Source organism: Hordeum vulgare, chromosome 4H, assembly GCF_904849725.1.
Source record: "Hordeum vulgare subsp. vulgare chromosome 4H, MorexV3_pseudomolecules_assembly, whole genome shotgun sequence".
Lineage (NCBI taxonomy): Eukaryota > Viridiplantae > Streptophyta > Magnoliopsida > Poales > Poaceae > Hordeum > Hordeum vulgare.
The window spans coordinates 38,519,855-38,533,037 of NC_058521.1; the positions used below are offsets into that span (position 1 = coordinate 38,519,855).

Sequence of the window (13,183 nt, forward strand, 5' to 3'; positions counted from 1 at the left end):
TAACAAAGTATCGGGGTGTCATCACTCATAGTCTCGCAGGTGTACGAGCTACATATTGCACTGAGAGTAGGGATGTAAAGTGGGTCATGTGTAATTCCGTTTAAGCTCATTTATGGTCTAACAGTTGAATACAATTTTTTACTAGAAAAAAAATTAACTATTGAGCTAGCTAAAGCTAACTAAATGAGACTCGCGGATGTCCTTTATTTGCCATTTACATCCCTAATTGAGATAAGGATGTACATATACGGACGAGATACATTTGAACTCAAACTTATGTACACATTAATTGATGCAGAGCAGGAGGCATGCTTGGCTAGTTTTTGATTTTGTCTTTTAGAACTACCTTGGCTAGTTTGTTTGGTCAATCTATCGGTAGGTAGTCCAAGAGAAGGCCAAATTTACATCCCTAACAGAGATAAAGGATGTATACATAGCGTTGTGATCCATTTGGTCTCAAACCTATGTACGCGATAGTTGATGCAGAGTAGGAGGCATGCTTGGCTAGTTTTTTTAGAACTATAATTGGCTAGTTTGTTGGGTCAATCAATCAGTAGGTAGTCCAAGAGAAGGCCAAATTTACATCCCTAACACGGATGAAGGATGTACATATAGCGTTGTGTTACATTTGGTTTCAAACTTATGTACGCGGTAGTTGATGCAAAGCAAGAGGCATGTTTGGTTAGTTTTTTAAACTACTAGCAAACATGCTCGTGCGTTGCAACAAGATTTTTTTTCTTACTTTACACACACACTCTCGAGACAATCTCTTGAAATCTTGCACAATGACACATGAAAAACAACATGATAACTGCTATTGCGCAAAAAACATAGAGATGTGATAATTTTTTAAGTGTACTAAAGGTGTTTCTAGTTTATTAGATAATAAAAATATCTACCAAATCGCATGTATCTCTTTACGCATTTGTTGTCGTTCCTCCTCCATGATGTTCATATTTTCATTATGATGAAAATAACAAAGTATGTTTTATTTTAATGATAATGTATGCATAAGATCATTATTTTTTTTCTTGCTTAATATATGTTTGCAAACATATTAAACAACTCCATCAAAAACATCAAGTTCATGACACCCTATGTTTGTATCAAGTTTGTAAGAACATGCATACCAAATATTCTATGTTGCAATTGACAGACATCTTTGCTAGTTCTTAAAAAATCATTACAAAAACAAGTTAAAACAATATAAAAATCAAATTTAAACCATTGGTTTACGAAAAGCTTGTATCAACAATATTGTATATTTTTTATACATCAGAAACATTTTCTATATACACGTTTAATATTTTCCAATTTCATGATCAACATTTTTCAAAACATATTTAGTTTTGATGCCTACTTTTTATACACATTTTTATTTTTTGTATACATGGAAAACATTTTTTATATACACGTTTGACATTCTCCAAATACATAATTAACATTTAAAAAATATATATTTCTTTATGTCTATTTTGTTCCATACATGTGTATATTTTTGTATACATTTTTATTATAGACAAACATTTTCCTATGGATATTAAAATAAAATAATTGCAAGATCCACATTTTTTTAAAAAGAATGGAAAATATATTATTTTTCATAGAGAAAAGATAAAAATCAAAGCAAATGTAGACAAAAGAAGTGCTAGAGAAAGTTGGTCAAAACAGTCAAGAGGGAGGAATCGAACTTGCATCTTCAGGGTGGAAGCGCAAGCTACCAACCAGCTAGGATGAGCATGAACTACTGATCCATTATGGGATTGGGACTTATTGAATAAAAAGGACCGGACGACTTCAATGATCAATTTTTCCGCTTACCAATGGCATAGAGGCGTAATTTCTGCGAATTTTAGAGGAAAATTCCATGACGGACGACCAGAAGCATTATTTACTTTATTATTAAAAATAGAGATAGAGATAATTGGCTTGTTTGTTGGGTCAATCGATCGGTATAGGTAGTCAAAGAGAAGGCCATTTGACTGAGAACCTTTCCAAAAAAGAAAATAAAATAATAGGGCTTATTTCACTCAATCAAGTGAACATAACATGACACTGCACTAGGTCTCTATGTCACACCAATGTGATTGTTGATCTCTCCATCTAGATGAGACAAAAGAAGAAGCGGAGAGAACAATTTTTGTGTGTTCAGATCATGCATGGCATACTGGTACATGCATGTTGATTTGCATACAACTACTCCTCAAGTGAACACAATTCACCCTCTATATATTTCGTGTAATCTCTCCACCTTTGTATCATATATTGAACTATTGGCAAAAGAGAAAATAATTATATAGATAAAAAGAAGTGCAAAAAGTCCTCGGACGAAGGTATGTCTGAGATACTGGAGGTAACCAATAGGTTAATTCTTACATTATGCGCAAGAAGTGCCTTTCTCATTGTGGTACTTAATAAAGAAACGATATGGTATTTGGGAACACAAACACCATGAGTTTTGCACCAGAGCAACGACGAGGAGGAAAAGATCTAATGAAGAAACTAACATGAAGAAATTAACTAAGGATGATAGCGTGTTCAGTTCCTAGCATTGCGTTGTTCTTTCCTTTTTCGATTTGGTCTGTTCACGACGATGTGAACAACTGAGGTCTATTTTTTGCGGGGGAAAGAAGATTGCAACATCATTCACACCCCTCTAAGCCAAATGATTGTGCTGGACACACTCTCGCTTTCAGCTTTCATCAGCTCTTGATTGTCTTAGAAGCGTAAATTTGGGTACCACAATGGGCCATGCTTTTCTCCAAAGGATCATTGTGAAACTGAAAGATATGTCGCATAATATGCTTACAAAAAAATCATATTTGATCCTTTTCGGCTCGTTAGATCCAGAAAAGTTCAAGAAAATAAAATGAAACAATCCTGGATTAAATGGAGACCTTTACAAAAATACAAAATATATATTTGGAAACCTTAAAATGTTCTGAAAAAGTTATACATGTTTGATGTGTACTATGTTAGAAGAAAAGGTTTGGGCTGGCAGCACGTCGGATCCCAAAGAAGTCTGAGCGACTGTGATTGTAGTGACTGCAGAGAAAGAAAATAGCAAAACAATTATGAACTGTTGTAACCTTTTTGTCCTTTGAGGCCATAATATTTGTCTTTTTAGCCTATGTATCCGATGTATTATTTGATAAAAATATGGGTATGTAGAAAACTACATGCATGCAATGGTATTAAGTAGTAAATATACATTAATTTTTTTCATTTTCTCCTCCACCTTGATCATGGTCCATAACATGCCTCTTTCAATCAAAATGTGCTTACATGAAGTGCTAAGCACATTAAAAAGTTTAGCAACTAAAGCCCTAGTGCGTTGATGCTTAACTTGTTGTTGCTAAGCATCCTTTATTTAATGATTTTACAACTAAAATTGTTCACATCGATGTCCTTTTTTCATTTAAGTGTTTTGTACAGGTTCACACGTTTCACATTGTTTCTTAGTGAGGTCATCACACTCATCTCTCTTCTATTAATTAGCTTGCTATGTCAGATTTGTTGCCTACATGATAACCTTAGCACCTGTACAAGGTGGAGAATTGGCGTGCTTTTTTCATTTAGGGTCCTTTGATTTAAAGAAATTTCATAGGATTTTTGAAGGATTGAAATCTTTAAGATTTTTTCCTACATTGGTCCTTTGATTTAAAGGATTGAATTCCATATATTTTTTCTATGGAATCTTCTGTACTACATTTCATAGGAAATCTAACATCCACCCTAACCTCTTTTTATAAAAAAATTAATATTCCTGCAATCTGACATCAAACACTCCTTACTAATCCTATATGGTTCAAATGAACATGCCACTCCAACCCTATACTTTTTCTATTCCTGCAATTTTAAAATCTTGCGAATCAAAGAGACCATTAAGGTTTGTTCCCAATGCTCCACCTTGCACAAGTGCTAAGGATGTCATGTCGGATGAAAAGAACACACCGATGCACGAACAATTTTAGTTATAAAATCATTAAATAAAGATTACTTAGCAACAATAAGTTAAACACCAATGCATTGGGGTTTTAGTTGCTAACTTTTTAATGTGTTTAGCATTTTAGTTGTATTGGAAGAGTACACCGGTATAGAGGGAGTAATTAACTTAAGCAGGAGTACTAAAAACAAGTGGAGTAGCTGAAAAAAAAAACACTCCCATCAATGATCAATCTGTCGGCGAGAACCAGCGCCGCCCCAGCAGGCCAGCACCAACAACGGCAACGGCTGCCGAAGCGGAACCCCGCGCCTCTCTCCGCACTGCGTCTGCGTGCCAACGCCGCCGCCTCCTCTCCACCCGCGCTGCCACGCGCCAACGCGGACGCCGAGCCGGCCTATCGAGCGCTGCACGCCGCCGCCCGCCACGCCAGGCGCACCTTCACTTTGGAGTGGCTTCGGCTGCGCCTGCTCCGCCACACCTTGCGCTTCCCATGTCGTCGTCCCTGGCGTCCTCCTCGTACCGCCGCAGGATCCTCGACTCCAAGGCAGCGGCCTCCCACGCGCTCTACTCCTGCCGGCTCCCCTCCCGCTCCGGCTCCAGGCAGCCTGCACACACCAGGATTGGCGCCACCGCCAGAGGTAATTTAAAAGCTCTCTCAACTCAAGGAATCCAATTGTTTGTTCTTGGTTGCCGCGTCTAATTAGCGGGGTGCGCTGCAGCTGTTTGTGGAAATGCTCAGAGTTGTGATAAATTTTAGCTGCTCCTTTTTCTCAGTTCGATTACTATGTCTGAGAGTAAAATATCTCCTGTATTGGACTCAACCAACGCACATAAGTTGTTCGTGGTAATGTCTATTAAACTGCTATGATGCATTCATCAGTTTTGTATTCTCCTGCTTAAGTTAATTACTTGGTGAGGGCATTTGCATCGATAAATTGGTTGATTTCTTGTTATCATTTACCAAAATGGGCTGCGTTGCATAAGTGATACCAGCCCCTACAGCTTCCTAGGATGTCAATAAATATTTGTTGGCTTCAGCTGATTCTTTGCATATTTAACTTGTGTGACTTTTATTGGTTGCTTCTCATCTGCAATATTATAAGTACTCGATGCCGATGTAGTTTTGGCTCTTTTGACGCTGCATCATCTTGTTGTGGTTGTTGTATTGATTTGGTTATCTCTTTCAGCTCATGGAGTTGAGAGCAGCATCATCAGTGTCCTAACTATGCATCACTGGGAGACCTTGAATCACATGGCGTACAAATTTGGGAAGCTTGACAAGGGTCATGGAAAGCTGGCCTTGAAGATACTGGGTTCTATTGTGCAACAATCAGGTTTGGAGCGAATCACTCATGTTTACTGCCTGGCTGCTCATATCCTCGTCCAAGCTCAAATGCGTTCACAAGCAATGTCAGTATTGAGGCATCTTGCCGTGGGGGGCTTCTCTTGCTCTGCTATATTTAGCTCCCTTCTCAGAACCATCTCGCGTTGTGATTCCAATCCCATGGTTTTTGACCTTCTTATCAATGCATATCTGAAGGAAAGAAAAGTTGTTGATGCAAGTAAGGCAATTTTATTGATGGATGACTGCGGATTTAAGGCTTCAACTCACACCTGCAATGCTGTCCTTAATGCTCTTGTGGAAGTTGGGGAATCAAAACATGTTTGGTTCTTCTTAAAAGAAAGTTTGGCCCGGAAGTTCCCGTTGGATGTCATCACTTGCAATATTGTACTGAATTATTTTTGCCTTGACGGTAACCTTAGAAAGGCTAATCTTATGCTACAAAAGATGAAGAGTCGGTCCATATCAAACGTTGTTACTTATAACACAATACTTTACTGGTATGTTAAGAAGGGAAGGTTCAAGGCTGCCATGCGTGTCTTAGAAGATATGGAGAAGAATGGTGTAGAGGCAGATGCATATACTTATAACATCATGATTGATAAGTTATGTAAAATGAAGAGGAGTACACGTGCTTACCTTTTGCTCAAAAGAATGAGGGGAAAAAACTTATCACCTGATGAGTGTACATATAATACTTTGATCAAAGGATTTTTCGATGAAGGTAAGATAAAACTTGCTATCTATATCTTCAATGAAATGATGAAACAGAGCTTGAAGCCAAGCCTAGCTACTTACACTACCTTGATTGATGGGTACTGCCGAAGTGGGGTAACTGGTGAAGCTTTAAGAGTTCTGTATGAAATGCAAGTTGCCGGTGTGAAACCAAGTGAACTAACTTATAGTGCAATGCTGAATGGTTATTGCAAAGCTTCCATGCCGGGACATGCACTGAATCTTATTGAAGATCTGAAAGCAAGCGGCACAACAATCAATAGGACTATGTATACTATCCTGATTGATGGTTTCTGTCAGCTAGGAGTGGTTTCTAAAGCAAAACAAATTTTGAAGAGTATGCTTGTCGTTGGTGTCAATCCAGATGTTGTTACTTATTCAGCATTGATCAATGGTATGTGCAAGATGGGTAAGTTGGACGAAACAAAAGAGATTTTGTCAAGGATGCAAAAAACAGGAGTTTTGCCTAATGAAGTTCTTTATACAACTCTAGTTTGCTATTGTTGCAAGGCTGGATATGTCGGAGAAGCACTAAAGTATTTTGTGGACATCTATCGGAGGGGCCTAGATGCCAATTCATTCATCCACAATACATTGTTATGTGCGCTGTATCGAGAAGGAATGGTTACACAGGCTGAGCAATTCAAACAATACATGTCTAGGATGAAGATATCATTTGATGTTGCCTCTTTCAACTGTATAATAGACTTTTACTGCACGAGAGGTAATATGCATGAGGCATTCTCAGTCTATGATAATATGCATAGGTATGGTTGTTCTCCAAATGTTGACACATATAGGAATTTGCTTAGAGGGTTATGCAAGGGAGGCCACTTGGTACAAGCAAAGGAGTTCATGGCCTGCCTTGTTGACATACCTTCTGCCATTGATCAGGAAACCTTCAATGCATTACTTGTGGGGATTTGCAAAGACGGAACTCTAGATGAAGCTCTGGATTTATGTGAGAAAATGGTTACAAGTAACTTTCTGCCTGACATCCATACTTACACTGTTCTTCTTAGTGGTTTTTGCAGAAAAGGCAAAATTGTTCCTGCAGTCATCCTGTTGCAGATGATGTTGGAGAAAGGATTTGTCCCTGATATTGTTACATATACCTGTTTGTTGAATGGCTTGATCAAGGAAGGCCAAGTTAAGGTTGCTTCTTACCTGTTCCAGGAGATCATATGCAAGGAAGGCATGTATGCAGATTGTATTGCCTACAACTCAATGATGAACGGGTACCTAAAGGCAGGAATGATACACAAAGTAGATATGATGATTCGGGATATGCATCATAATGAGGTTTATCCAAACCCAGCCAGCTATAACATTCTTATGCATGGGCACATCAAGAAGGGACATTTGTCAAGATCTGTTTATCTATACAAAGATATGGTAAGGAAAGGGATTAGGCCGAACAATGTGACATATCGTTTGCTTATCCATGGATTTTCGAAACATGGTATTACTGAAATTGCGATTAAGTTCTTGGACAAGATGGTCTTAGAACGCATTTATCCGGACAGATTAACATTTGATGTACTCATAACTGTATGTAGTGAGAAATCTAGGATGTCCAATGCTTTACAGCTCTTCAACTGCATGAAGCGGTTATATATGTCGCCTAGCAGTAAAGCATACAGTGCCATGATAAATGGATTAATCAGAAAAAATTGGCTGCAGCAGAGTTGTGATGTTTTACGTGACATGGTTGAGAGTGGACTTGAACCGAACCATACACACTATATTGCATTAATCAATGCAAAATGCAGGCTTGGGGACATCAATGGAGCATTCAGGCTGAAAGAGGAAATGGCAGCTCTTGGTGTTGTGCCAGCTGAAGTTGCTGAAAGCTCAATTGTTAGAGGTCTTAGTAAATGTGGGAAGGTTGAAGAGGGTATCATAGTTTTCTGTAGCATAATACGTGCTGGAATGGTGCCAACCATTGCTACTTTCACTACCCTAATGCATGGTCTCTGTAAAGAAGGCAAGATTGCGGATGCTCTGCATCTCAAAGGGTCAATGGAGTTGTATGGATTGAAGATTGATGTAGTCACTTACAATGTTCTAATCACAGGTTTATGCAACAACCAGTGTGTTTCTGATGCGTTAGATCTTTATGAAGAGATGAAATCTAAGCAACTTCGGCCGAACATTACAACATACACTACAATAATTGGGGCTATCTGTGCAACAGGCAGAATGTTGGAAGGAGAGAAACTACTGAATGATATAGAGGAGAGGGGCTTTGTTCCCTCATATAAGGATCAAATTCTTGAATGGAGGATGGAGAATGCAATGAGAAGGTTAAACGTGATAAGAAATTGCAAAAAGGAAATAGCTTCTAAGAATGAGGTCGAGCTATTACATACAAATCATGAATCCATGCATGAAGCTGCTGAAGACTGAAATCCTCGTAAATTTAACCTTTTCTACTTCAAAGGAAGTGGTATGTTTGATCGATATGGTAGGTGCAAAACTAAGGGTATTTTTCTTGCTTCTGCCTGTGAAACCTTATTTCATGGTGCTCACGCTCAATCATTGAGGGTTCCGTTTTTTAAAATTTTGGATTATCCCGTGTCTCTGAATTAGGTGTTGTATTATGTTTTTCATCTGCCATGTTTGTCATAACATTGTTTATTTTCTTTATAATCCATTTGGTATTTGCTGAAAAAGGGTTTAAATTAAAACATGTGTAACAGTGTAAGAGACATCTCATATGTTGAACTGGAGCCTGGAGGGGAGATAATTGAGTGTTAATGAGGTTTTGACTTGTGAGCAGTTATAGATAAGCAGGTAGCCATAGATATGCATAGAGATGGGAGTTGTCGCAGATATGCAGGTAGCCATAGATATGCGTAGAGATGTGCATGGTCGCAGATAAACAGGTAGCCTCTTGATTACTGTCCCTCCCATACAGCTTTCGATTCAGAAAAATGGTAGCCTCTTGATCCATGGCACAGATAGTTATTTTCATTGCACAAAGTTAACTTCCAAAATATAGTCACACATGGTTTAGGCCAAACACTGCACTGGCACAACCTGTCTCTAATTAGGCATTATTGGATTTTATGGGTCACTAAGCGTTGAATGAATCTCATCAATAATTTCTTAGGTTGTAGTCATGGTGGGTTGATCCTACTTTTTGGCTTCTTCTGATATCCTTCCTGTGATTTTTTATTACAATTATTTCATGTTGTTGCGATGCAGCAGGTTCATAGTTTGATGGGGATGCTTATATTTGTTGATGACACTGAGATTTAGATAAATATAGAAGATGCAGACTTTGGTGTCAAAATTTACGAAAAAGCAAAAGACAGACTAAGATGATGGTAGCCATGCATAGGTAAATGAAACATTGAGTTTCCCATCTGAATTGTATGCAGATGTCAAGAATGCTTTGAATCTTAGAGAGGGAATTATGATTGTTCCTCTTATATGAACAAGTAATCGCTAACTGGGATTTCTCTTGCAGGAAAACATCAGTACGGAGAACATGATTATCTCACTTCATCAAGGACAAGGATAAAAATATGTTCAGGAGATGAGCGAGGCCCTTCCTTTGGATCCAGGGCATGTCACTCTCGGATAAATCAACTCTGCAACAGCAAGACCTGTTCCCATTGGCCAAGCCTCCATGGAGGTGAATTTCTTGACTTAGACCTCTTACCTGTTTACACTTTTGATTCCTTGTTTTTTGTAACTGATATGCACTATTTGAGGAAATGTGCAAGGCTGCAAGAATATCATAAACAGATGACAGCTTTTGTTATGTGGAGAATTCCCTACCAGAGGTTTGGAGTCCACTTAGTACGTGGCTAGGCATCGGTTGGAGTAAGACACAAGTCATAGGATCCAGTCAGCATTGGTAACCTGTTGGATCAGATTACGAATGATTATCAAGTTTGGTTGTTGCAAGAGTCTTAGGTAATTCATTAACATGTTTAGGAAGAAGTCTGTGTTCGGTTGGAGTCTCACGTGTAAGGTCACCCTCTTTAAATAGAGGCAGCCACGGCTGATCTAGCCAAGCTATCAATAAAGAAATTCTTAGGCTTGAATCCCCCTTCTATCTCCTACACCCATTACCTTCCCTAACGACAGCAAGCTAATGGCGCGACACCAGCCAGCCAGCGGTTCATTGGCCCAAGAGCACCTCCTGGGCACGGTATCAACCTAAGGTCCAAGGGATCTAACAGTTATGAAATGAATGAACAAAGTGATGCGTTTGGCCGATGATGATGTTTTTTTTTAATTCTTAGTGTTTGTTTACTGAATTATGACTATGATTGTTGCACAGCATGACATCATGTAGTATTGCTGCCTGGTGATAATTAATTTATGAGAATATGGACAACTGTGATGTGCCTCTTTTCAGGAATAACAGATTTATAATGCCTACCATCTGTAGTTCATGAGAAGATATGTGAGCAAATGCACCAGAACTCTCATTTATTGCTCCGACTCTGATCGTGAAGTCTAGCTCTTGTTGTCAAGGAGTTCCCCTGCAGCTACCTTGGCATGCCGTTGTTTATTAGGACGCTGCACAAGTAGGACTTGCAATCTCCTAAACAAGGTATTGCCAAACTCCGTAGCTGGAAGGCTAGCATGCTCACTGGGGGAGGACACTTGGTGCTCACAAAGACGGTCCTCTTGTTCTTTTCCGTCTACCACATGATGTCGCTTGTGATCCTGGCCTGGCTGATCAAGGCGCTTGACAATTGTTGTAGAGCTTTATCTAGAAAAGGACGGAAGCAGTCATGGGAGGTCACTGCCTGGTAGCCTGGGACAGAGTTGCTTCACTTGATCTTGTGAGATTATGCTTGGGTGGTGGATTCCTAGCTGTTGGGGCCTTCATAAAACTGGTTAGAGTTGTGATAGCAGCCCCAAGGCAAGTGGATGCTTTGATGCCGAGGTGTCCTTCCCAGCAGATGGGTTTGGAGGCAGCTGGAGGTGTGCACTGCATTTATCCGGGCCGAGGGGTTTCTCGTTTCTCCACTCCAATGGTATGTACTCCGCTGACTGCAGTGTCTGTTTGATTGATTCTCAGTTGTTTTTACCATCAAGCCAGTTAGGTATTCGCAGCCTGAAGATTAGATTGATGTGTTTCATGAAATACTTAAATTGGACTTGATAGCAAGAGTTTAATGATGAGCTGTTTGAAGCTAGGATGGGAATTCTTGTTGTAGCCTTGTAGCACTTGTTCTGCTGTAGGAGCTAGAACTTCATTTTGCTTATGAAATGTGCACCAGAGATTTGTTGCAGATGATAGGGCATAGCTAATGGCATTCCAAGTTTTTTTCCCCTGTGGTGCACTTTCTACCAGAAGCTTCAGTAAAATTTGTATTCCTGCACGACCACATCCTTAAAATTTTGCTTGGATTTTCAGTTGTGTATTTTTTTCCGGAGCAGAGGCAAAAGATTGGTCTCATCGATTAATAACTAAGCATAAGAGAGTTCCTCAGTTAATTAACGAAAAATGGGGCAAAAACCGATACCGACAGATCACACTCAATGCATGAAACCCCACAGCCACACAGGTGGCCCACACAGTTGTGTACTTAGTAGTTTGTGCGATTTTGGGTTTTGTACAGACCGAGGAGACGCCATGCTGTAACGCCGTGCTGTAATTTGTGATTGCACTTCCCTTTTATTCGTATATATGATACTCCCTTCGATCAACAATAAGTGCCGTTGTTTTAGTTCAAATTTGAACTAAAACAACGGCACTTATTTTGGATCGGAGGGAGTATTTGTTTTTCATTCTGCTACCACTTAATTCAATGACCGGTTCTAAGTTTACATTGCTTGGTTTCAGTTCGTGCCCCTGGTTTCTAGTGCAGGTCAAGAAGACTTGGGTGGGAGATGGTTACCCACACGTTTTCTTCTGCAGGAGAGGTGTCATAAGGTAGGCATGATTGGCTGGCTTCATCCAGCCCTAAGGCAAGACAGTATGATTGAGACCTCTGTGAACTGTGATGTGGTTTTTATTGGTTATTGTACTAGGTAAGGAGCAATTTTTCATGGGAATGGTGTATGAGCGAGCACTAAAGACATCCAATTGTTGCCTTTATGTATGATAAATATTGTTATCTGTCTTAGTCTTACTGGGTAACCTTGTTCATGACTGTTTTATTCAGTCCTGACTTAACGCAATAGTAAGTATGTACAATAATGCTCAATGTTTTTCTTTTCCAGGAACCGTTGAATGAGAAGTTGAAGAAGAGAATCACAGCATGTTTTTATGTCAGCAACCTTACTACCAGCCGGCCTCATTCAGCTCATGTTTAGAGGCCTTACTGTCGGCCGTCCTCATTCAGCACGATCCAAAGAGGAGGTGTTTGTTGAAATGCCAAATAGAGAGAGGAGACGAAGGTAGATGTTGACATGTGGGCCCCACCTGTCATAACAGCAAATATAACGGTCAAAATAAACAGTTTACTTTGTTGCCATGTCAGCCCTGACAAGTGGGTCCCATATGTCATAAACACATTTAAAATCTCGAAAACGGTCATCAAAGTTATAGTTTTAGGGGATGAATTATGAAAAAATGGTATTTTTTTTGTAAAATTTTGAAAGTGTAGTTATGTGGGACGCTAACCCCAAAAGTGATATTTTATGTAAAATACTCTCTGCGACTTCATTAAAAAATTGCAAATTGGCGCGGTGGGGGTTCGTATGTGATAGAAAATGTTACTGTGAAGATTTAGAACAGAAAGGAAATGAGTTGATATTTTACTTATTTGTGAAAGAGTTTGAAGTCGGATGGATGAAGTGCTGTCAAGCTTTTGGCATTCTTTGTAACAAGAGAATGTCACAAAAGTTAAAAGAAATGTTTTATAGGACGACTGTTCGATCCGTAATGTTGTATGGTGGTGAGTGTTGGCTGACGAAAAGGCGACATAGGCATCATTTAGGTGTGACGGATATGTGCATGTTGAGATGGATGTGTCCCCATACAAAGAAGGATCCAATCTGGAATGATGATATACGAGATAGAGTTTGTGTAGTGCTGATTGAATAGAAGCTTATCCAACATCGCCTGAGATTGTTTGGGCATATTCCGCATAGGCCTTTGGAAGCTCTTATTGATAGCGGATGGTTAAAATGTGTTAATAATGTCAAAAGAGGCCGGAGAGATCGAAATTAATATGGAAGGAGTC

General features: G+C 39.4%; 1 protein-coding gene across 16 annotated transcripts; it reads left to right on the forward strand.

Moving 5' to 3' along the window:
• The first annotated feature begins 4,242 nt into the window (after positions 1–4,242).
• On the forward strand, positions 4,243–12,646 carry LOC123447767 (pentatricopeptide repeat-containing protein At5g55840). Of its 16 annotated transcripts, none has more exons than XM_045124421.1 (8): positions 4,243–4,584; positions 5,134–8,490; positions 9,234–9,369; positions 9,499–9,666; positions 10,399–11,026; positions 11,839–11,928; positions 12,027–12,094; positions 12,219–12,646. In XM_045124421.1, the coding sequence occupies exons 1-2, from the start codon at positions 4,437–4,439 to the stop codon at positions 8,430–8,432; spliced, it is 3,447 nt and encodes a 1,148-aa protein (XP_044980356.1). In that variant the 5' UTR covers positions 4,243–4,436; the 3' UTR covers positions 8,433–8,490; positions 9,234–9,369; positions 9,499–9,666; positions 10,399–11,026; positions 11,839–11,928; positions 12,027–12,094; positions 12,219–12,646. The 16 variants fall into 16 exon arrangements, with proteins under 16 accessions (XP_044980356.1, XP_044980368.1, XP_044980357.1 ...); XM_045124433.1 differs by having other exon boundaries at positions 11,859–11,928; XM_045124422.1 differs by having other exon boundaries at positions 11,864–11,928.
• The last annotated feature ends 537 nt before the right edge of the window (positions 12,647–13,183 follow it).

Bases quoted from the DNA above. Each gene is read 5' to 3' on its own strand.
- LOC123447767 (XM_045124424.1), top strand. From the start codon at position 4,437: ATGTCGTCGTCCCTGGCGTCCTCCTCGTACCGCCGCAGGATCCTCGAC. The intron at 4,585-5,133 runs GTAATTTAAAAG...TATCTCTTTCAG, and splicing joins GATTGGCGCCACCGCCAGAG to CTCATGGAGTTGAGAGCAGC.